Source organism: Gastrolobium bilobum, unplaced genomic scaffold (genome assembly GCF_033153095.1).
Source record: "Gastrolobium bilobum isolate Gb01-03AN ecotype WA unplaced genomic scaffold, APGP_CSIRO_Gbil_v1 utg32371, whole genome shotgun sequence".
Taxonomy (NCBI): Eukaryota; Viridiplantae; Streptophyta; class Magnoliopsida; order Fabales; family Fabaceae; genus Gastrolobium; species Gastrolobium bilobum.
Window position 1 is genome coordinate 350,193 of NW_026898885.1, and position 25,234 is coordinate 375,426.

General features: G+C 32.0%; 2 protein-coding genes across 3 annotated transcripts; one reads left to right on the forward strand and one right to left on the reverse strand.

The window, feature by feature from the left end:
• Positions 1 to 9,570: 9,570 nt before the first annotated feature.
• Positions 9,571 to 17,149, forward strand: LOC133285036 (CSC1-like protein At3g21620). Its single transcript, XM_061482185.1, has 11 exons — positions 9,571 to 9,884; positions 10,987 to 11,133; positions 11,446 to 11,581; positions 12,144 to 12,245; positions 13,148 to 13,267; positions 13,444 to 13,524; positions 14,152 to 14,492; positions 14,764 to 15,009; positions 15,261 to 15,585; positions 16,571 to 16,804; positions 17,090 to 17,149. The coding sequence occupies exons 1-11, from the start codon at positions 9,571 to 9,573 to the stop codon at positions 17,123 to 17,125; spliced, it is 2,082 nt and encodes a 693-aa protein (XP_061338169.1). The 3' UTR covers positions 17,126 to 17,149.
• On the reverse strand, positions 17,062 to 22,770 carry LOC133285037 (uncharacterized). Of its 2 annotated transcripts, XM_061482187.1 has the most exons (5): positions 22,459 to 22,770; positions 22,279 to 22,315; positions 20,970 to 21,053; positions 19,255 to 19,353; positions 17,062 to 17,197 (listed from the first exon to the last, which is right to left on the reverse strand). In XM_061482187.1, exons 1-4 carry the CDS (start codon positions 22,768 to 22,770, stop codon positions 19,301 to 19,303), a joined length of 486 nt encoding a protein of 161 aa, XP_061338171.1. In that variant the 3' UTR covers positions 17,062 to 17,197; positions 19,255 to 19,300. The 2 variants fall into 2 exon arrangements, with proteins under 2 accessions (XP_061338171.1, XP_061338170.1); XM_061482186.1 differs by lacking the exon at positions 17,062 to 17,197 and having other exon boundaries at positions 19,147 to 19,353.
• Positions 22,771 to 25,234: the final 2,464 nt, after the last annotated feature.

A 25,234-nucleotide genomic window follows, 5' to 3' on the forward strand; every position in this document is an offset into this window, starting at 1 on the left:
AAACCAAAATTTTCTTGAGATAAGATGCTGAAAATAAATCCATTCTGGAGGTTAGTACAGTATTATACTTAATACTGTTGTGATAATTATCTTAAGCTACAAGGCCTTACAGCATAGAATATTCCTTTAATGTCAAGTTCAATCAATGAATAGCCTGAAGCACAAAAGATAAATTCTAAATTCCATGAATGAAATACTCGGATTAAATGAAAATATCAGTTAAGAGATTCAGAATTGAGCTACATCAATATCCCAAAAAATAAAGTATAGCTATACATAGCGAAGAACTGCCAAGAGAAAGTGAAAAAAGAATTTCATTCAAACGATTTGGGAAAGGAAGTTGATCTTGAATTCTTCCACAACTAGTTTGGAAGGGAATTATATAATATAATCATATTCAATGTTACAGTAATAATGAAAATAATGACAATCACATTTTGGAAGACTTACTTGGATTTTGTTCTTGTTGTGTGAGGCATGGATGTGATTGGTCTCGACCTCAGTTGCAGCAATCTCAAAGGTGAATTCCTTCCCAATAGCACCATCTTCAAACTTAGACACATTCAACAACTCAACCTAGCTTTTAATGATTTTTCTGGCTCTTCAATATATTCTGGTATTAATGATCTTGTGAAACTCACACATCCAAAGTTATCACACTCTGCAATCGGTGGTAATATTCCCTCCACAATCTCTCACTTATCAAAATTAGTATCACTTGATCTCAGAGGCTTGAGTTTGACGAGAGATGATCCATCCACAGGAAGAAGCTCATTCTTAACACAACAAATTTAAGAGAGCTTCTTATAGATGGCGTAGACATGTCTTCAATCAGAGAGAGCTCTTTGTCATTGCTAATGAATTTGTCACCCTCTTTGGTCTCTCTAAGTATTGCACACAAGGGATTGCATGGGAATTTGCCAACAGAAATCCTTAGGGGGTGTTTGGTTGGAGGATTATGTTGAGATAGATGGGTATTTGAGAAGTGGGATAATTGGATGCCTTTGTTTGGTTTAAATATTTGGAATATATGGCTACTTAAATGATTATCCCACTGAAACAATTTGCATAGTAATCTGTTTGAGAAACCCAGCCAAATAATCCCTCTTGATACATAGTATTATTGCATGTTAGCCGGCCAAATAAACTATGCAGGATGTCAACCGACTAACTAATCCTCCTACCTAGTATCCAAATTAAAATGGAAGCCACAAAAAAAAAAACTAAAAAGACACTTGTCATGCTTTTCAAAAAAAAAATTATAAACAGGGATATTTTTGTAATATCAATTTTTTTTTCATCTATATTTTATCTACAACCAAACATAGACTTTATAAAAGTTATCTAATTTTCCCGGTTAAATTTTTTTCAACCAAACAACTTTTTTCTATATTTTCCTACCAAACTTACTTTTCTACCATTTTTCTATGAATATCATTTCCTTATTATTCATAAAATTTCTCCTCAATTAAACGCGCCCTGGAAGTTTACCTAATCTTCGTGAACTAAGTTTGTAACAAAATGAAGAGATCAGAGCTCAACTTCCAAAGTCCAACTGGAGCAATCCTCTATGGTATTTGGATCTCTCTTTCACCTTTTTCTAACACCATCATCAATTTTCTTTATATCGACCATAATTATTTTTTTGAGATATGTATGCTTAGTCACATATAAACTCTTCGCCCCTCCGAAAGCTAATGTTGCCAATTGAGTTACATTTTTTGGGTACCATTATCAATCTTCAAGTCAATTTAAGATAAATATACTGTATTTTTCCTCCCATAATTTTTAAAAAATATCATTTTGTATTCGTTTTGAAATATTTTTTTCTTCATTTTTAATTTTTAAGATACTAATAAAAAGTTACTCAAATAAATTTTTTAATGCGCCATGTGAAAATATACCTAGTTTAAATGATATAAATTTATTACCAAAAAAAAAAAGACATAAATTGTATCAATGTATGTATTACTTACATGGACCTTTTTTTTAATATTTTCAAAAAAAAAAAGATAGGGTGAAACTGACCCATGAGGTTAGCCCAATTATTGTTAGCTTCAATAGGTTCAAACTGCATTCAATTTGGAGACCCCTGGCATACACGTTTTATTGTGTTGTTCTCATTATAGCAGTAGGGATTCGAATCCCTCCCTTTCAGAATCTAAATTTTGTCATTTAAATAGTGGGGATTCGAATCTCTTCTAAAATGATTTGAATCCCTCCTGAACAAAGGCCAAAGTAATAGCATATGCATAAATGGTAACTTAACCCCAAAACTGAACTCTCTTATCAACTAACATGCATTTCTACAGATAGTTTCATATTTCAACTTACATACCTTCGAATTCCTAATTTTCCATACCCTAAGTCATGATATTTTCACAAAATTCAAAGGGGAAAGGTTATACAACCTTACCTAGAGGCTTCACAAACTTGATTGAAGACAACTCAAGCTTCCAATCATAAAATACACCTCCTCCAAACCCGCAATGACAATGCTTTAGGGTAAGTTTTTCTCTCTCAAAATCCTCTCACAAGATGAAAGGAAGGAAATAAAGTGATGGAGGATGAACAATGATGGTAATTCTCTCTTGTTTCTTAAGGGATGAAGGAGCACAATGGGGAGAAGAAGAAAAGCTCTTCTTTGGCTGAATAAGAGGGAGCATCCAATGGGAGAAAAGAGAAAAATGAGGGTTGTGTGTGTTTGAAACACAACTTAAGTGAGTTATGTTATCAATGTGGGTATAAACTTATCTATCCCGCTCACTTAACTTCCTTTCAAACTTGTCACATTGACATATAATATTTTTGTGATAATATTTACTATTTTACTTTTAACTTTCTGGTAACTTTGCTATCCATATTTTTACCCCATAAATTGTCACTATTCAACCTTTTCCACAAGGTAACTTTAATTCTTCTAATTAGACCTCTCATCTAATTAATTTTCATAAATTATGATTAAATCTTTAATCATTTCGTAATTCCCTAAGTTATAGGTTAAGGTCATTATACTTAGCCTGTTGATGGGTGGATGGTAGTCTCCTCAACTTTGAGCTTTCCTTGGTCGCCCAATAGTGGTGTTATAGTCATTGTGTGGTTAGCCTATATGAATTAATATTTAGAGATAATGATTGGTGTTGAATCCACTTATTGTTGTTTAACACTTCGACCCAATGTTGTCAAACTCTAGTTTTTACGTAGAAACGGAAAGGGGTGGTAGAAACGTAAAACGTAGAAATGACACGAAACGTAAAGTTTCTACTTTTTACTACTTAAGGTCAAGATACAAAATTATATATATGCATGTAAAAAAATCACATAATGAACATGTGTGTTGAGCCACTTATCTATCTAAAAAGAAAAATTATTTGTGATAACCAAGTATCAAAATTATAAACAGTGATAACTAACAAGTAATAGGTAACAATCTGCTCTAACTGCTTCATACACTCTGCAAATTTTGGATCATCGCTCATCAGGATATAATTCCACTTCTTTTAATGCACACAATGATCTAAAAAAAACAAAACGATTCTCATAACATAACTTATAATAGAATTGCAGCTTTATAAGACATGATTATTAAAGACATATATCCAAACAAAAAGATATCAAGATACTGTGCATATGATTTGGGAAAAACGAAAATTGGGTTTTTTTATTTTTACTTAAAAAAATTCATTTTGGGGGCGTTTGGTTGAGGATAAATTTTTATGAATACTAGGGAAATGTAATTGATAGGGAAATAGTTGGAATATGAGTTTGGTAGGAAAATGTAAAAAAAGTTGTTTGGTTGGATAAAATTTTGATAGGGAAATTAGATAACTTTTATAAAGTCTATGTTTGGATGTAGGTAAAATATAGATGGGGAAATTTTTTGATATTACGAAAATAACCTTTTATTAAGTGAATGGTGGAAAGGGACAACAGTACCAGTTGCACAATAATTAGTGGCTAACATCGAAGTATTCTGAGGCACAATAACATCGAAAGTATCTTGGTGTTCCCCCCAATATCATTTGCACTCATTCTTCTGGATCCGAAATTTGTCCTTTCGCGCGCTTAAACTGGGGGTACCCAAGTCTTTTGGACAATCACCAAATAAAGCAGATTGGTAGGTTTCCATGAATACCATATATCACGTGGGAAACGGAAAGCTATCTATTGGATGAAATTGATGTCGAAATACATTTACCCTGCTATCACATTTAGGTAGGCATCTTCAGAAAACACTCCCTCCCAAACATGGTTATCTGAGAAACACACCTATCACTTACCTATCAAAATCCCCAAAATTCCTAAACCAAACACCCCATTTAACTAAAAATGGTAAAAACGTAAATTTTTACCGTTTTTACACGGTGTTTCTATCAGTTTTTACCAAGGACCGTTTTTACTTGTGTTTTAAAATTGCACCACTCTAGTAAAAACATAAAAACGTAAGTTTTTACATTTTTACACTAGTTTTTGACAACAATACTTTAACCCATTGATGTGTGTATGCCCCAACCATGGTTTGATAAGTTTGTCAAACTCATGTTATGGAGCCAAGGACTTGATAAGTAGCCAAGACTTGGTGTAGCCCATGAGTATTTTACAAAGCTTCCGTTTGAGGGGAGAAAATGTGGATTTGAAACTCACACAATAAGAAGAATGTTGAGAATGCAATTGTGAATAATGAAGTCTCGTATTAATTAAAATTGAAAAAGTTGAAGTACCCATAAATTCATCGCCTTAATGTTTTGGTTTTAATGTAATGTTGCATCCACTTATTGTGAAATATTGTCGTTTAACGTATTAATGGTAATTCTTTGCTACCATGATTTCCTCGACCACCCAACCATTATTATGAAATAAATGGAGAGAGATGAGTTTTTTAAGAATTTGAAATTTGAGATATTAAATTAATAAAATTAATTTTGAATAAACAAAATTAACAAAAGTATTTATGGATAAAAACTACTTTTAATTGAACCACACAAAAAAATCTACTTTTAAATTTTTATTAACTAAAATAATTAATATTTTCGTAATACTTCGATTCATTGTATCGCTTATTAAAATTAAAAAAAAATCACATATTTAAATTTATTATATACATTCCTTTATAATTAATAAGTCATAATTTATTCTCATTTTTAGCGAAGGACCTACTCCAATAATATCGAAAACTCATGCACGAGATTTTGTAGGCCAGAAATGGATCTCGCACTCTTAAAGGGAGAAAGGGACAACCGGACAAGTACGTTGGAAATGGGTCCCTCTTGTTGTGTTCAACTTTTCTGTGTTGAATGAATTAATGTTCATAATTATCAATGAGCCACTGGATTTGGTCTAGTAATGAAAGATTTGAGTGAGTTATATTAGATTATATGTTTAATTTTTATTTATTTAAATAAATATAATCATCACTGTCATATCAGTTTCTCATTTCATGTCTGCATATTCAAATCTGTTAGTTTAGGAAACAGAACCCTCCAGTTCTTTAGCATAATTTCGATTCATTTATATGATATGATACATTATTAAATCAAATCTTTTACTGATATAGAACATCTTTGAACTTCTCTATGTGTCGGGTGTGATATGATTTTACTATTGTGGTGTGATTCATAATCTTTTTATTAAATGTAATTCGTCTGATATAGCACTAGTCTTTCTAAAATAATAATAAAAGGTTAAATTTTTGTTGAATAAAAACATAAAATTTATATTTATATTTAATATATGAAACGATGACTTCATATAATATAATAGGAATGGGATAAAATAAAAATATAACCGAATTATTACCCTCAGTTTATACCGACAGCTTTGGGTATAAAATAACTTTCTTAAAAAACAACCAAAAAAACATTTTTAAACACTCACTTATTTAGTATGTGAAATTAATGCAGAATATAACTAAATTTGGCTTGAATGTATAAATTTCTCTTATTAGAAAAAATAAAAAATAAAAATAAAAATAAAAATACAAGATAACTTTTATTGGAATTCATTATTTATATTTTAATAACAAAATGTTGTTAATTTTTTTAAAAAAAATTGGTACATGGAATTTGTTTTATTTGAGAGAAGAAAGTACCGTGAATACAATATATTAGATAGAAATGCTCTATACATTTCTTATACATACTATTTTTTCCTTTCGAAAGTAGAATTCGATAAACAACAATTAAAAAAAAACCTGTACGAAGAAAGTTATGACAAATTCTGGGGTGGAAAGAATAGCGGTTTGTGATCGGAGACACTGTACGAGATAGACAGCCGTCAAACATAAACTACTGCAAAGGATATAATTTAGCATAAATTTTTTTTTAATGGTTTCTTTTTTTTTTAGTTTTAGTGCAGTCCTTCTTGTGTGTAGAACATTGGACCGGGAAAAATGGACGGACCGGACTATACCCTGGTCCCTCGGGTCCAATGGGTGCACCTGACTGTCCCCAGTTCAGTTGGAACAGAAGTCACCAACATTCATTGGTGGGGAGCTGGACTGAGGTCTCCCTATTTGACTATGGTAATCACGTGGACGACCTAAGGGAATTATTTCTTTTCAGTTGAATAGTAGCAGCGTTTTAGAATTGTATTAAAAAATTTATATTTTCATATATTTACTTAATTATTATTCTTTTAAATTTTACATAAGTATTAAAATTAATTACAAGGAAAAAATATAAAGTTAATGGATGATAATAAATGTCGTTATATTAAAAAAATGAGGGTATGTTGAGAAAAATAAATGAAATCTCATTCATAAAATATGAAATCATCGATTTTGCTTCTGTGGAAAGTAATGATAATTTCTAACTTTATGAAACAAGATACGGAATAAACGTAATAAATAAATTAAAAAATTTGATGCATAAATAACTTTTAAAAGTCGAAATATTAAGATGATGCAGTGTTATTTTATTTTTTATCAACTCCAACTACACGTAACTTCAATAATGGTATATTTTAATTAATTTATTTTATATTTAAAAAATGTTACTTTTTTTAAAAGAGCATTTAAAAAAAATAAAAATAATTGTCAATGTCATAAATATTCCTTATAATTCATAAATATTCCTTACAACCTATTATAATATTTATTTTTATATTAAATCAATTCTTTAGTGATATTATTTTTTTATTATTGATTTGATTTTGATATAATAATAACAGAAATAACTATAAGAGTATTTTTTTTTTTTTTTTTACATTTTTGTTAAGTTGTGTGTCCAAAAATCATTACACAAATAGTTATTATGAATAGTTATTGTAATTAAATTCATTTAATTAAGGAAACCACTCTGATATTATAGTGTTTTAGGGTCAATCATCATCATTAAATCAATATTAAATCCGTATTCATTTAACGTCTATCCCTAAACATCCACTTGACCATTGAACATTAAAACACATTTATTAAAAACTTATCTTTTATTAAAAAATAAAAAAGGAAACGTTCATTCATTTATGCGTTGTAGCGTTATACCACGTGGGTCTGTGTGTTCAGAAACGACGACTATAAAGAGTTTTTATATTTCTGTCGGTAACGCTTATTCAGCTATCAAGCGATACTTCCAGTCGTCCACTGCCGCCGAAATCCTTGATTGTGTCAAGTGTCCAAACAAAAAAAACAAAAAACAAAATCTCTTTGCAACAAAAAAAAATAAGAAAAATGATTTCTGTATTTACCGTAAAAATTTTCACCATAACACATACATAAATATTCATTTTTCTCTCGTAATTTTTTTCTCTCTCATTAGAGTATGATTTATCTCTATGGCAGAGAAAAGATTTCTACAATAAATACAAAAAGGGGATTGTTTTTCTCATTTGACACGAGAGAACAACAATCTTCTACACTCACATACGGAAGAGAGAGGAGAGAGAATAAAGGAAAAAAAAAAATTAAAGTGAATCCCACGTCCAATTTGTATCTAGTGCATGAAATAATTATCTCATGTAAAATGAGATAATTATTTTCCGTAATAATTTTCTCATGTAGTAGAAGATAAGTATTATCTCCTATAGACTCATTTGTGTAGGCGGGATCCACTTTCAGATGAGAGAAAAAAAAATAAAGTGAGATCATATTGAATTTATGTGTGTAGAAAATAAATTTTATCTCGTGTAACGTAAGAATAATAAATTCCATTATTTAATTATGTTATTATTTTTTTTTTTTTTTTTTTTTTTATAAGGGAATCCCACCCTGTTTGGCTGGCTAAGGCTTTAACCGTTGTCATGATCTGTTCGTTTAAAAAAATAAATAAAGAATAACAAAGTAGCCGTTAGGAAGAAAAGAAACGACAAAAGCAGTGTTTCCTTTCTCTCTACCTCGTCGTTTCACATGCTGCCGACCAATCACAACTTGTCGTCGGCAATTTAAAACTTTTTCGCACTAACTATTCATTAATTTATTTTTTTTAGTTTAAAATATATTATAATTACTTACTAATGACACGACTGTTAAAGGACCTTCGTGTTTGAGCGAGCATGCTGGACAGAGAAAATAGGTGCGGAGAGAGTTTTTGTCTTTTTAAATGAGTTCATACAAATTATATTAACTTTTATTTTTTTAAGCAACATGAAATTATCCAAATTCACTTTACTGTTCAAACACTCCATTTTTCTCGTTAAATGATTTTTATTATTATTATTAATATTAATTTTCTATCACTTTCATTCCTTTTCAGGCAAAATTTATAATATAAACCAAATGGCGGACATTGCGGTGTCTGAGTAGGCGTAAATCCTACCTCACCTGATTGAGACATCCGGCGACTAAAATCTCTCTATACATTGAAATTATTTTCACCCTTTTGAAAAAGAAAGTCCATAAAGTTTGTCACTTTTGATGATTGCTGACCTTTTGGCTTCTGGGTTTTCTCTCTTTGGTCCGTTGAAACTAACACTGCGACTCTGCGAGTGTGATCTTCTATCTCAATTGGATTGAAGTACTACTCTGTCTTTTTCCTTTAGGTTTTTCAGTTCGTTTTCTCTCACACGTGTCTCTTTCTCTGCTGAGAACTGTTGTGGCAGACAAGGTAATATACCCAACGGAATGGATCAAATGTATTTTAACCATGGAAGGTTTCTGCATTTTTTTTTCATTGTTGTGTTTCCAAATGTAGATTTTTGCTGAGTGTTGACTTGTGATTGCGTGTGTCTGTGTGCTTTTTTCTTCTTTTTTTCATTTTTGGTTTTTCTGTGAGAGATTGGGGATTTAGATTCATAACCGGTCATGGCTAACAGAAAAAACATGTTCTTTCGATATAAGAAAAGGATATAAGGGGGCGTTTGACAGACGATAAATTTTTTTTAGAAAAATTCAGTTTAGAATCCTGAAAAATACCGGCTAGCAAACGTGCCTAAAGTAAAAATTTACATCAGCTCTGAAATCGGACGTTAAACCTCTTTTGTCTGTAGTTGTTTTGTCCTCTACCTATCACTGTTGCAAAAGGAGATTGTAATTGAAATTCAAATCTTATAAATGAAACGGTATTGTTTGTGACATCATGCTTATTTTTTGTATATTTTGCAGGGAGTAGCTTATTGTTTAGAAGTTGACATATTCATATGGCTTCGCTTGGTGATATAGGACTTGCAGCAGCAATAAACATTCTTACTGCTTTTGCTTTCTTACTGGCATTTGCCATTCTTCGTATCCAACCTATAAATGATAGGGTGTATTTTCCAAAATGGTATCTGAAGGGTTTGAGATGCAGTCCATTGCAAGGAGGGGCGTTTGTGAGCAAGTTTGTCAATATAGACTTCAAGTCATATATAAGGTTCTTGAACTGGATGCCTGCAGCTTTGCAAATGCCAGAACCTGAACTAATTGACCATGCAGGCTTGGATTCTGCTGTTTACTTGAGGATCTACTTGCTTGGGTATGTCCTGATAAATCATTCCTTGCAGCATATCCATAGAGCTCTATCTGATATTATTATTATTATTTTTTTGAACTTGTATGTTTGAGTCGTTTGGCAACTTGGTTACATAAACATTAATTTGGAAAGGCATTGATGTTTAGACAGTACTCTTTGTGTTTTCTTTCTTTTGACATTGTCTTGATAGACTTAAGCATGTTAATGGATATTGATTTTAGGCATCACAAGAGAAATTATAGAGTTTGCATTAAGAACTGACTGTTATTGGCCTAAGGCCAGTGAATGCAATCAGGTTTTTGCCTTCACATGTTAATAAAAGTCAACAAATGAAGAAGGCAGTATGTTGGAGGATTTTAATCACTAGGAGATCTGTCTTAACTGTTAGTCCTATGCAACATTGCTGCAATGAAGTTCATATGTGTAAAAAAAATGTACAGACGTCCAAACCTCGACCATTATTTGAAGTTACCTTGTTTTGTAAACTAGAAATGAGACATCCACAACTAATTTATACAGCAAAAATTCCCACTCTTCATTCTATTAGATTACTTATGGATCTATGCAAGGGTGATATAAACACTTTCTGCATAGATGTATTATAATCTAATAACTATGCACTCAGTTTGGGACACTCATCTCTAATCATTTTCATTGTAAATTATCTGTGTTTTTTCTGGTGAGATAATATTTTTCAATTCGTAAAAATAATTATCAGTATTTGTCAATTTGTTCCCAACTAGTTTGGGATAAAGGTGTTTTTGATGTTGATATTGTTTTCTTAATTTGTTGTTACTTTTTAGTTGCAGCTTTTCGAAATAATAAGAATGTGAAACTTGCCAGGCTTAATTTATTAATAAGTACATACCGTCCCAGGGCTTATGATTTAAATTTTCCAAATAACCATATCTCTGCTTATGTTTTTGGAGAATTCTAGAGCAGGAACTCCACATAAAGTATTTACCACGAGTTTTTGTTTCCTTCATACTACATTGTTCCAACAGGAGCTCCTTATTCAGAAATATCCATTTTTTTAGCTCCAATTTTACTTTTATCATGTCTGTCCTTTTGACTAACTGCATCCTCTGACCCAATTGAAGTGCAGGCTGAAAATATTTGTCCCCATTGCTTTCCTAGCATTTTCTGTCATGGTTCCTGTCAATTGGACCAATCATACCTTGGAGCGTTCAAATGTGGCTTATACTAGCATAGATAAGCTTTCAATTTCAAACATTCCAACAGGATCAAATAGGTATGCAAACTTTTCAATTGGTAGGATTATTATTTTTTAGTTTTATGCCTTTTTTCGGCTGTTTATATATTATCATTTAACATGAACTTTCTACTGTGTGTTTCTTTATTTAAAAGAATAATTCAAATTACATACATTCATACTTTTGTTTTGTCCTTGTTGATGTGTATGTATTAATTAGCATGACATCTCTATGCAATTCCATTCGAATCTTCTTAATCAATTTGAAACAATTTAACCCTTTCTGAAGTAACTGCCAATTTTTTCGTACAAGGATGATTATCTTCCAATAACTTGTTACATGTATTGCAGATTTTGGACTCATTTGGCAATGGCTTACGTTTTCACCTTCTGGACATGTTATATCTTGAAAAGGGAGTATCAGATAGTTGCAACAATGAGATTGCATTTTCTTGCATCAGAACGACGCCGTCCTGATCAATTTACAGTAAGAACAAGTTTTATCACTCTGACAAATATGATAGGTTCATAATCATAGTAGCACTGCTTCCGTGATAGATCCTAAGATTGTTAAACTCCTTCTAACTCCTAAGATCTGACTTTAAAGGTGTATTCTTTTGATTCAAGTAATGATCCATTTGCACCTTACTTCCTTAAATAATATAAAGGAACAACTTCGTGATAATAAACTCTGTCCTCTGTCCTTACTGCTTATCACAGTATAAAAGGAAGTGAACTTCATAGTACTTCCTCCCCTCTTATCATAAACATCTTGGTCTATATTTTGGGAATAAAATCTTCTGAACTCCATAAAAGCTAGGTAAATATCGTGTTTAAACTTTAAATATAGTCTAATAGTGATTTGTAGGAGTATTCATTAATTTTCTTTTTAATTTTAATTTTTCAAGCATCAATGTTTGCTAATATTTGTTCTGTCTGGATATATGCAACTATCTGTTGTACCAAAGTCACAGTACTCTGAAATAACTTTGCTTTTTCATTTGTTCTCTCATGTACCTTCTTCAAGTAATTACTTTACATTTGCACAGGTACTTGTTAGGAATGTACCGCCTGATCCTGATGAATCAGTCAATGAGCTAGTGGAACATTTCTTTTTGGTCAACCATCCAGATAACTATCTCACACATCAGGTCTGACCCTTTTTTCTCACAACCGCACACGCCTAATTAGGTCTCTCTTTTTTGGAGCTTGTAATATGGTTGTGCAATTTGAACTATTTGGTTATGTATCAAAATAATAAAGTTTACCTGTTGTGCCTTCATATTCATATTCATTTTTGCTGATGTTCAAATGGCTAGTTCTTGCCTAGTATGAGGAGAAAATTAAAGAGAAGATAAAGCTGGTACAAATATTCAAGTTTGGGTGTGGTTGTGTTGTTTTCCAATAAGTTGGGGTAAATTTCAGTGCAACATAGTTGTTCGTATTATGTTTGACGAGCTCTTTCCTTCTCTCGTTCTGGTTTTTCTATTAATTATTGATTATAGATTGAGCAGAAAGTTTGATGTGAAACTTCTTTTTTCGACTTTAATCTTTGTATAGCATGATCAAGTCTATATGGCCCTCTTAAGAGATTTATGTTCAGTGCATTGCTGAAATAGATTAAGCTAGGACAGACCTTGAGTTCAATGGGATGATCTCTCGTTATTAAATAAAACATCATACAAGTTTGTTTTTCCGAAAAAAATCAGCTCAGCTCCTTACCACTTTTACAAAGCAAAAGGATCCTATTATGGTTCCTTCCAATATTTAATTTCAGAATGACCCAATTATTATCACTGAAAAACCACCTTTTATCACATTATAGCCATTTTCTGGAAACAAAATGGAAACTTCTACGTTAAATTGAAACTTTGACGGAATTCTCCTAATTTTTCATTGTCCTTACCATACCCTTCATTTGATTTTGTTGTTATAATGATACTGCAATACAAACCCTTTTATCACCTAGCATAAATTCTAGTAGCCTGTTTATTGTGTTTTATCCTATCAAGTTGTTTTCTTTTCCCCCTTACTTTAAAAGATATTTTTGCAGGTTGTCTACGATGCAAAGAAACTTTCTAGTCTAGTTGCTAAGAAGAAGAAAAAGCAGAATTGGCTTGACTACTATGAACTTAAATATTCTAGAAATCAATCTACAAGGCCATATAAAAAGGTACGCCAATTTCTGTAATCCGGTTTGTGTGAACTCCAAATTATCTTCCACTTCTCTTGCATTATCTTCCATTTCTTTTTTCTCTCCAGCATAAGCTGGTGCCATATATTTTAAGGTATTTACTTTCTATGTTCTCTTGCACCATGTAATTCCAGTGGTTAACATTGTGCTTGCAGACTGGTTTTTTAGGTCTTTGTGGTAGTAAAGTGGATGCGATTGAATTCTATACTGCTGAAGTCGAGAGACTATCAAAAGAAGTAAGCAGTGCCTTCTATGCTTATTTTACAATAGTTCTTGCATACTTATCTAAAATGGTATTCTTGTTCCCAAAACAAAACAATAGGTCTTGTCAGTTATATGTTTCTTCTGTGATATCAGTGCGACCTACCTATCCTCATATTTGAGATTCAAATTTGTGCATATGTTCATCACTGCCCGTTTTTCTATTAAATATTTTTCTTGCATAATTTTACTAGAAGAAATCATTGAACTATTCATTATTTTCAAAAAAAAAAAAAGGTCTTTGTGGTAGTAAAGTGGATGCGATTGAATTCTATACTGCTGAAGTCGAGAGACTATCAAAAGAAGTAAGCAGTGCCTTCTATGCTTATTTTACAATAGTTCTTGCATACTTATCTAAAATGGTATTCTTGTTCCCAAAACAAAACAATAGGTCTTGTCAGTTATATGTTTCTTCTGTGATATCAGTGCGACCTACCTATCCTCATATTTGAGATTCAAATTTGTGCATATGTTCATCACTGCCCGTTTTTCTATTAAATATTTTTCTTGCATAATTTTACTAGAAGAAATCATTGAACTATTCATTATTTTCAAAAAAAAAAAAGGTATTTGATTTAATTTATGTTTCTGTAAGCTTTCAGATAGAATTGGAGAGAGTTAAGGTCATGAAGAATTCTAAATCTGTAATGCCAGCAGCTTTTGTTTCCTTCCGAACTCGTTGGGGTGCTGCTGTTTGTGCACAAACTCAACAATCCAGAAATCCAACTACATGGTTGACTGAGTGGGCTCCAGAACCTCGTGATGTGTATTGGGATAACATGGCAATACCATATGTTTCACTCACAATAAGGAGGCTTATAATTGCTGTTGCTTTCTTCTTTCTGACATTCTTTTTCATGATTCCCATTGCATTGGTACAATCACTTGCTAACATTGAAGACATTGAAAAAGCAGCACCTTTCCTAAAGTCCTTTATTGAAATGTAAGCGTTATTTATTTTTTCAATATCATCTTCTTTTTCTTCTTTTTTTGGTTAATACATACATTCGTTTGTTGGTTGACTTTTTGCTATTTTTATGATTCCAACCTAGTTTGATTACAGCCCAGAATATGTTTGAAGTTCTATCATCTATGTCTTGCACTGACACAGTTCGATGGAAAAACAAATTGTTGCTTATAAGTCTATTGTATGGCTCTTCGATACCTCAAAGTTGTCCACGGTAATGTCTTATGCTTCAACTTATTTTTTGCAGAAAATTCATAAAGTCTTTTATACAAGGTTTCCTTCCTGGGATTGCTTTGAAGATATTCCTCATTTTTCTTCCAACAATATTGATGATAATGTCCAAGTTTGAAGGGATTATAAGCCTGTCTTCTCTAGAAAGGAGATCAGCCACAAGATATTATATCTTCCAGTTCATTAATGTATTTCTCGGGAGCATAATTACTGGGACTGCGTTCCAACAACTTGATAAATTTATCCACCAGTCTGCAAATGAGTAAGTCCTCGCTATTGAAATTGTTATGCACCTTCAAACACAGGAGGAGACATTACAAATTTTAAAAAATGGATTTTTCCATTATAATTTTCATGTATGCAAGCAATTAGGTTAGTAGAAATTATGTCTTGTATTCCAAAAAAATTTAGTGACTAGCATTCTCATATCTCAAGTGATTTTTTTCCTTACATTTCTTGATTGATATTTATACTGTGTTTTCTTCATAATGTTAACATTTGCTATGTATGCAGAATTCCAAAAACAATTGGGATCTCAATTCCAATGAAAGCAACTTTCTTCATAACTTACATAATGGTAGATGGGTGGGCTGGATGTGCTGCTGAGATTTTAAGATTGAAGCCATTGATATTTTATCACTTAAAAAATTTCTTGTTAGTGAAGACTGAAAAGGACCGTGAAGAAGCAATGGATCCTGGGACTTTAGGTTTCAATACAGGCGAACCACAAATACAACTTTATTTCTTACTTGGCCTTGTGTACGCTGTGGTCACACCATTTCTACTTCCATACATCATAGTGTTCTTTGGTTTGGCATATGTTGTCTACCGTCATCAGGTAAAAGTTGGCTCATGAAAGGTCTTCTGTTTTGATGCTTTTAGTCACTGTTTTTACATACTTACCATGGAAACGAAGTGACAATGCATTTGTGATAACAAGAAGTTTTAAGAATGGCTATTTATTTTATATAAAAGTGCAAGTTAAGCAATGCATGAAGTAGATAAACAGGACCAATTGATAATCATTTAAAGCAAAGTCAATTTTAAACAATCGAATAATTTTTTTATGTAGAATTTACCCACATTACCTAGATTGTTTATATAAAATTTTATATTAATTCAAACAGAAAAATATTTCTGGAGTTACTGCAGATAAGTTATCTGCATTTACTCCCAAAACGACATCATTTTGGGATTCAAATATTAAGAAATTATAATTATAAAGACTATAATAACCCTGAAATAAATAAAAATTACAAAAACACCATGATTTTCGCCCAAAACGACATCGTATTGGGCTTATTGCAGATAACTTATCTGCAATAACTGCAGAAAAAGCCAACTATAATTCAAAATTGGTTTTTACTCCATCACAATATCTTAAAATTAACATTGAATATGTTACTTGCAAACTATTTAATACTGGTTGATGTACATGTATTCTCAAATTTGACATATCATATCAATATGTTATATAAAATGTGGGATAGATAAAATCAGTTCTATAAAATGTTCTTGAATGGTGTAATTATATTTAACACTGACATCACTAGATCGGAATGCACATATGCACACATTAGCTTAACTACAGAGTTTCCTTCATAAATTATAACGCGAAGAAAAGGGGGCAACTAATGCAGCTTCAATGCAAGCATAGTATAGTTTCCTTTGTGTCTGAATAATATTTTGGTGTGTGGTTACTAAAATTCCAACAGCTGAAAGGGAACTAAGTGTGCCCTTCATTCTTTTTATTTACTTAATATGTGAATGGAGTTTAAGTATGTATGTCTTATCTAATGCTAATGCCTCAAATCGAATGGCAGATTATAAATGTCTACAACCAAGAGTATGAGAGTGCTGCTGCATTCTGGCCTGATGTCCATGGGCGTATTATATTTGCGTTGGTGATCTCACAGCTGCTGTTAATGGGATTATTGAGTACGAAAGAAGCTGCTAATTCAACTCCATTGCTCATCACTCTCCCAGTTTTGACCATATGGTTCCATCTGTTTTGCAAGGGACGATATGAACCTGCTTTTATTAGACATCCATTACAGGTTAGTCTTGATATTGCAATTGGCATGCTGTTTTTTCTCTCATTGCTTTGATCAACCATGGTAACAGAAAATAATGGATGTTTTAGGGGACACCCTTTGTTTTGATCCATTTTCCTCCTATTCTTGGTCATGACATCTTAGTTCAGCCATGATCAAAGTAATGGTAATTCTCTTGTGACTTGTCTTGTGAACTTCAGGAAGCAATGATAAAAGACACATTGGAGCGTGCACGAGAGCCAAACTTTAACTTGAAAGAGTTCCTTCAAAATGCATATATCCACCCAGTCTTTAAGGGTGATGAAGACACCGACAGTGAAGTAATGAGTGAAAAGTGGGAGGAGGAGCCTGCTCTTGTTCAAACAAAACGCCAGTCGCGGAGAAACACACCATTGCCTAGCAAACATAGCGGTTCATTATCATCCTCATGATTCCTTCGCCCAATATTTTCACACCGGTATTAGAGTTGAAGTAAATGACCGAGTGAGTTGGAATTTGATGGAGAGTACAAGGTTAATGCAGCATAATACAAGTATTAGATAGTTTTAAGGTCACAATTGGTGGCATAGTTAAGTTCATAATGCTCTATTGATTTATCCGACTCTTATGCCAAGTGACTCTTATAAAACATTGTTGAATGAGTTCCTAACTTTTATTTGTATATAATGTGAAAAGCAAGAAGTTTTTGAGATGAGGTAGATAAGAGCAGTATTCATGTCAATTTTTAACAGTATTTATCGTATTTTCTTTTATTTTACAAATTTAATAGCACTTTTTTTTTATGACTAGGAGCAAGATGGAGTATATAAAGTGTGAATTTTCTCTTCCGATAGATGGAGATCAAAATTGTGTATTTGTTTGGAATATGGAAATTTGTTTTGCAAAAGAGCATAGAGATTGATAAGAGTGTAAACCATGTAATCAAAGCATGTTGAATGATGCAATGTTATATGGAGTTGCAAAAATAAGTAATATGTGCATAAAAAGAGAGTAGCAAAAATAAGGATATTATCTTGTTATATAATGGTAGATAAGATAAAAAATGAAGATATTCAAAAAAAAAAAAAAAAAAAAATAGTGGCTAAAAAGAGAATATAAATTGATATCGTGTGGGTATAAAAAAATAAAAATAAAAAATTGATATGGTGTGAGCATATAATGTGAAGGGCATATAATGCAAAGACCTCCTGATAATAGAATTTTTTTACAAATAGCCTAGTTAGGGGTGTTAAAATAGATCGATGTCAAAATCTTCCACACGACACGACTTTTTTGCGGATTGACACGACACAAATGACATGCAAAATAAGGGTTAAAACAATAATTGACCAAAAAATTAAAAAAAATAGGTCAAAATCTAAAAAAAATAATAATAAAAATAATAATAATATATATATAAAAAATACGAGTCGACACGAATTTGACACGACAAGACACAAATTTTTTGTGAGTCATTTTTCCCAACACGAACACCACAAATTTTTTTACGGATCAACCCGAACACAAATTTTCGTGTCATGTCGCGGGTCAACCCGTGTGTCATAACATGTTTTGACACCACTACTTCTAGTCCCTTTTCCCCATATTTTCCTAATTTTTTTTATTTAATCATTTTTCTCTTAAAATTATTATTTTCTTGTTCCTCTTATTTTTATTTTTGTTCTATTTTTTTAGTTTTCTTTTTTAATTTTTAATTTGTTATTTTATTCTATTTATTTGTTATTTTATTTATTTATCTTTTCTTACAATCTTTTCATATGGATTTATCAATCATCAAACCTCAATTAATTTATGATAAAAGAGTTGTTAATTATATTTGCTCCATAATAAAGTTGCTAATGACAAGTTACGCTCGACACTACGCAATAGTATGTCAGTTTCGGAGTGAAAATCACGTTAGGGAATTGGGAGATGGTGTTATAAAGTATCACAGTTTCTTTGGTTGGTTATTGGGTTAGCCTAATCTAGATTTTAAAAGAAATAAAAAAAAATCAACTTTTTTTCCCCGAAAAATAAAACTAATTCTAAGCGTGAAATTAATAAAACTTTAAGAACATATTCATATTTACACTTTAAAAATAATTTACATTATAGTTATATTACATAAATAAACATATTGATATTACACGTTTTAACCCCATAATTTAGCCTCAAAATGTAGATAGCACGCGAACAATAAAACAGTTACATTACATGATAAAAATAAATCACCAGGAAATTTTTTTTTACATATTCCTGACTCCGGTGATATATTTAGGAAGAAAATATAAACATTTTTTTTTCCATGAAAAGATTGCTACAAACTTTATATGATAAATTTTGTAAGAAGATCAAAATTTGACTCATTTAATGCTTCAATTTATGCAATAGCAATTAGCAAAGACATTAACGCGAAGCTTAGTAACATCATAGAAAAAGAAACTATGAAAAATAAAATTGTTACAAGATCTTACAGATTTGAGAACATATGGTTTCCAGACACAAAAGGAAATTCACAGCTCATAGCCTTCGGGAATAGCCAGAACCTCCACATTTCTTGCAGAGTATTAATCCTATAAATGGAAAATTAAACACGGGTATTCACAGAAAGAACTGTAAAGGCCTTGGATATGCTATTCTTGAAAGAAAAACAAAGTATAATATATATATATATATATATATATATATATATATATATATATGAAAAAATATTTTCTCATGTTGCATGAGAATTCAATTCTCATGTTGTGACTCAACTAGTGGTGGGTTTCACATTTATTAAAAAAAAAAAACTTTGCACACAAATCGAAAGATCACAACATGAGAACTCAATTATCATTCAACACGAGAAAATCAAACTCATATATATATATATATATATATATATATATATATATAAACACATTCTTAAAGGTGGTAAAAGGAAGCCCAAAATGATTGGCTTTTTTACCTTTATAACCTTTTATTAATAATTAATTACCAAATTGACCTTCATTATAAACTATTTCAAAAATTTAACCTCTCCAACAAACATAACACCAATCTGCCCCTGTTTGACCGTTGACCACCAAGTCTACCCGGGTACTCCCCTCCCTACCCGGGTATTTTTTGAAATTTTTGCCTACCCGGGTAGGGAGGGGTGTACCCGGGTAGAGTTCTTCAATCTGGAAAAATAGTTGAATTATTTACCCGGGTACATAGGGGTGTACCCGGGTAAATCTCCACCAGAAACCCCAAAACCCCTCCTAGATCTCTGCAGCAGCCAACAGACATACAATTTACAAAATCGGTTTCTCCTCCTTATCTTCATCTTATGTTAATTTTTTTATCCCATCTTCCCACGGTATTGTCACCTACCATTTGCTATGTTTTTTCAAATCTTGGGTTGGTTGAAAGTTCTAAACTTTTTTTTGATTTCTTTGCAAGTTTGGTTTTGAATGAATGCTTCTGAGAAAAGGGTACCTTTCAACTTTACTGCTCTTGTACTTGTTCCTCATACAATTTTTTCCTAATCTAGTTTGTTGCAGTTTTTGAACAGGTATCGCTTCTTGTCATTGGATGTGTGAATTTCTGAACCTATTCGACAGAGGCCATGCATTATTCTGCCTCCTCCTGCTTCATTTTGCATCCAAGGCCTGGTGTCAGTTTCCGAGTTCTGTTAGAATTCCTGGTGATGACTGTTAATGTAAGTAAACTTACAAGTGCTATAGGAGTTGTTATGTAGCAGTCTCTTGAGTTTAATGGGATTTCATTTTAGTCTCTTGAGTTTTATTTCATTTTGGGGTTTTTGACAGAGATTTACCCGGGTATACCCCTCCCTACCCGGGTAAATAATTCAAACATTTTCCCAGATTGAAGAACTCTACCCGGGTACACCCCTCCCTACCCGGGTAGACAAAAAATTTCAAAAAATACCCGGGTAGGGAGGGGTGTACCCGGGTAGGCTTGGTGGTCAACGGTCAAACAGGGGCAGATCGGTGTTATGTTTGTTGGGAGGTTAAATTTTTGAAATAGTTTATAATGAGGGTCAATTTGGTAATTAATTATTAATAAAAGGTTATAAGGGTCAAAAAGCCCAAAATGATTCATGTTAGTTAAAGAATAGAAAATAAAAGCAATTTTGTTAGATGTACAAAGCAATCATAGTAAAATATATTTTTTTAATGCACACGATAACAGAAAGAGATACCTGAACCCTTGCATACTTTACAGTCAATTAACCCCATATCTTGCTTCATCTTGCCATTGTTGCAAAAAATACATTTTGTCCCACCTGCTTGTCAACAATGGTATTTAAAATTATAACTTTTGTCAATAATACTAATACAAGTAACCTCTTTACTTCATATACAAATCATAACACATGCCAACTTGCAGAAATCCTTTTGATTAATAGACAAACAGGGCCCCAGAATAATAAAAGCATTGAGAGGCCAAGGGCATAGAAAGTAAAATTCTCATTTACAGTGGTGGAGGGACGGGGAGGGGATGGCGGGGATTTCGCTCCCCTTCAAATATATATAAACCTTTAGAAGTGAGCATTATTCTAATTTTTTGGTCATATATCTAATGCTCGCTTCCCTTCAAAATCTACATAAATCTTTAGTTGTAAGCACATTTTTTTTTTGTCATATAAATAATTGATTTTGACTCCGCCATTGCTCATTCATAACCATCACTAAAACAGGTATGAGACCTTCTTTCTCCAGTCCAGTGACTTGTTGAAAGAAGAGAGCAAAGATGGAAAGGGGTAAGGAAAACAAGTTGGCCACAATGAAACACCATCTTAATCTAAAAACAATTCCTTGAAGCTTTATATTCTACTTCATACTTATAGTGGCTGGAAAATCCAATGCCACATGTCATCAAGCTGAAATTCGAACACGATATTGTATCCACAAACTTATACAGGTCACACTGATTGATCATCATCTATTCATGCAAGGTTTTCTTTTAATTTCTTTAGTAAACAAACAAAGTTCACACTGCACTTGATACTCACTCCCCCTATGGGAATACAATTCTTGGGCATGTTATTATTGGGAATACTATTTTAAACTTGAGCCAAATGCCCCTAATAAAGGCCTGGTTGGTTGAATAGGTGGAAAATGGGAGGTGAAGATTTTAACATGAAAAACACCATACATTTGACTGGCATGACAAAAATATGAGAATGTGGAAAACAAAATATTATCTTTTCAACTCTGATCATAACTTCGGTTCAAAATTATTGATCTCACTCTATTTTCCTCCATTACACTTTCAAAATGCTCAATCAAGCAGACCCCAAGTATTCTCAGTCAAAGCAATCATTAATCCCCCTTTTAACTACAGTTATTCAAATCAAGTAAATGTTTCTAAACATGTGAATTGTGATATCCTCACTGTTAATATTTTAACATATTCCTCATATACTAGGCATAAAGCCTCAATAACTTCCATAAAATTCAACACAAAAGCACACCCATAATGAAGCCCAAATGCAGAAAGATAATTACCATTTCCACCACAACGCTCACAAGGCACCGGATCCCCCTGCAAAACCCCATCACTCATTACCCAAAAGAAGTATCAACTTTAACACACAATGGCATTTAACAAATAAGAAAAAAAGAAAAATTATATGAAAAAAAACCCGGAATTGAAGGAAAAGAAAGAAAGTAAGCAGGAAATGAAACCTTAAGGCCGAGGAACAGAGAAAGAGCAATGGCGGCCAAAACACTGACAGTAACGAGGAGTGTTTGCGTATCGAAGTAGAGAGTGCTACCGACGCCGTTAAAGAGCAAAATGGGGTCGACGATCATCAAGAGCCTAGGCTTCGTCGGTTTGCGTCTACATTTGGAGGGGAAACGGAGGAGCGAAGGGAATTCGAACTTTGATGGTGACTGAGAAGATGTGGAAGAGCATGGACAAAGGTGAACCAAGCTTGAAGATGAAGTGAGAGAAGATAGAGGATGAAGAGTGTTGTAACAAACACAAACACTAGCCATTGATAAAAGAAAAACAATTATTATTATTATTATTAGTATGTGAAGGAGCTATGCCTCACGTCACAATGCTTCACCATTTTTTTTTGGTTTTTTTTTTTTGGTAATTCTTTTTATTTTTTTATTTTTTTTATTTTGTTTACTTCATTGTAATTTTTTAAGTTAATTTAATTGAGCCTTGTCTTTTTTGAATTATATATATGGCTTTAATCTTTTTTACTGTATATGTAGATAAGTTACCTATATTTGCTCATAAAATGATGTTATTTTGAGTCGAAAAATTAAATAATAATAATAAAAAAATTATTATAATCCTGAAATAAATTATAATTACAAAAATACATTGACTTTCGCCTCAAAACGATATCATTTTAGACTTAATATAGATAAGTTAAAGCAAACCCTATATATATATACACACGCATTGTTTTATATTTGGCTTCATTTTTTTCGCAGTGATATCTCTTGGGCGAAAATCAAGGTATTTTTATAATTTTAATTTATTTCAAAATTATAATAGTTTTTATCATTATAATTTTTAATCTTTCACCGTAAAACGACGTCGTTATGGGAGTAAATGCAAATAACTTATCTGCAGTCACTATAGAAATAATATTTTTCTGTTCATATTTATGGGAATAAAACATCTAATGTTACTTTAGAAAACTGTCTTATGCTCACGGAAACAATGTTGTTTTGGGGTTGAAAAAGAATAAATTAAAATTACAAATACACCATGATTTCGGCCCTAAAATGATGTCGTTTCGGTGAATATTAGATAAAAAATTTTAAAGTAACATTAGAAACAGCGAAACCTATATTTATAGGGAAAAGTATTTCTCCAGTCACTGGAGATAAAGTTATCTACAGTTAGCTCAAAACGACGTCGTTTTGGAGTTATAAGATTAAAAACTTAAAATAATAAAGACTAATATAATCATGCAATATATTATAATTATAAAAATATCTTGATTTCTGTCCCAAAACGACGTCGTTTTGGACTCACTGGAGATAACTTATCTCCATTCACTGAAGAAATCATTTACCCATATTTATATATATATATATATATATATATATATATATATATATATATATATATATATTTGTTTAATTAGACAAAGGGAAAAGTGTTTGTCATTTTAAATGACATAACACTCTGTCCTTTTAAGAGAGAGACAGACATAGAAAAAAAATTTATTTAAATTTTAAATTAAAAAAAAATCACACACTTTCTCTTTCCTATGATTTTCATTTTTCTGTGTCTGTCTCTCTCTTAAAATGACATAAATTATATCATTTAAAATGACAAACACTAAACCTTAGACAAATTATAATACTTTCTTATTTTGGCTCCTATTCTCCCATAAAGCTAGCTAGCCTCCTGTTTTAAGTCAAGGCGTATAAGATGTTCCAAAAAAAAAAAGTCAAGGCGTATAACTAGTCCAGTAGACATACTAGCCCAAACACGGAAAAAGGTAATGGGCTTTTAGGCGCATGTTTAGCCTGTCCCCTCTACCATGAACACGTACCATTCCAATAATCAGCAATTGTCCAGGTCATGTAATTTTCATAGATCCAATGACAAACCTCAATTCGCTCTATAATTTTCAGTAGCACATACTTCTGCATTAAAATTAAAAATAAATGGATTCAAAGATGACATGAGTTGGGCCTATATATAACACTACTGACCCATGCATTGATTTGTGATCCTTTGCTACAGAGTACAATTACATATAAACTGATTAATATTGACACGGATCAAATTTAACCAAAGAAAGGCAGATAAAAAAAATGGAAATTCAATTCCTTTCTCCTCACCTAAGATTTGGATTAGGAGAGAAAAGGATGAAACGAGTGTTATTAAAACCGGTCCGGCCCGGCCCGGCTGGCCTGGGAACCGGCCCATCAACCGGTTTGATTTCAGTATTGGATCGTTTGAGCGTTCGACCCGGTGTAAACCGGTACCGGTTTGACCGTTAAATCAGTTTTCTAAAATAAGTTACAAAATATTCCAATTTTTGGATCAAATGGGAATTGAACCCAACCCTTTGAAGTGAGAAGCGCACCTTTGAACCACCACGCTATCATCACCTGTGAGTATAATGCACCATTTAATATACTTATTATATAAGTATTAAGTTAATAGAATTATTTCAAAAATTGCATTTAAAAAAAATCGAACCCCATACATTGAGGATAGACAATATAGTAATTACCACTAGACTACATCAGATTATTGTTTGAATTGCACCTTTTAAAATATTTATTATATAATTAAGTATAAAATATAAATTTATATATATACCCGGTTCATGCGGTTCAACCAGTGACCCACCGGTTGAACCATTGATCCAGTGACCCGGTACTTCGACCGGGTCAATGACCGGTGGTTCTAATAACATTGGATGAAACAATTGAGAATCCTATTATATTTATGGGGTTTGTAACTTGTTCCAACTTA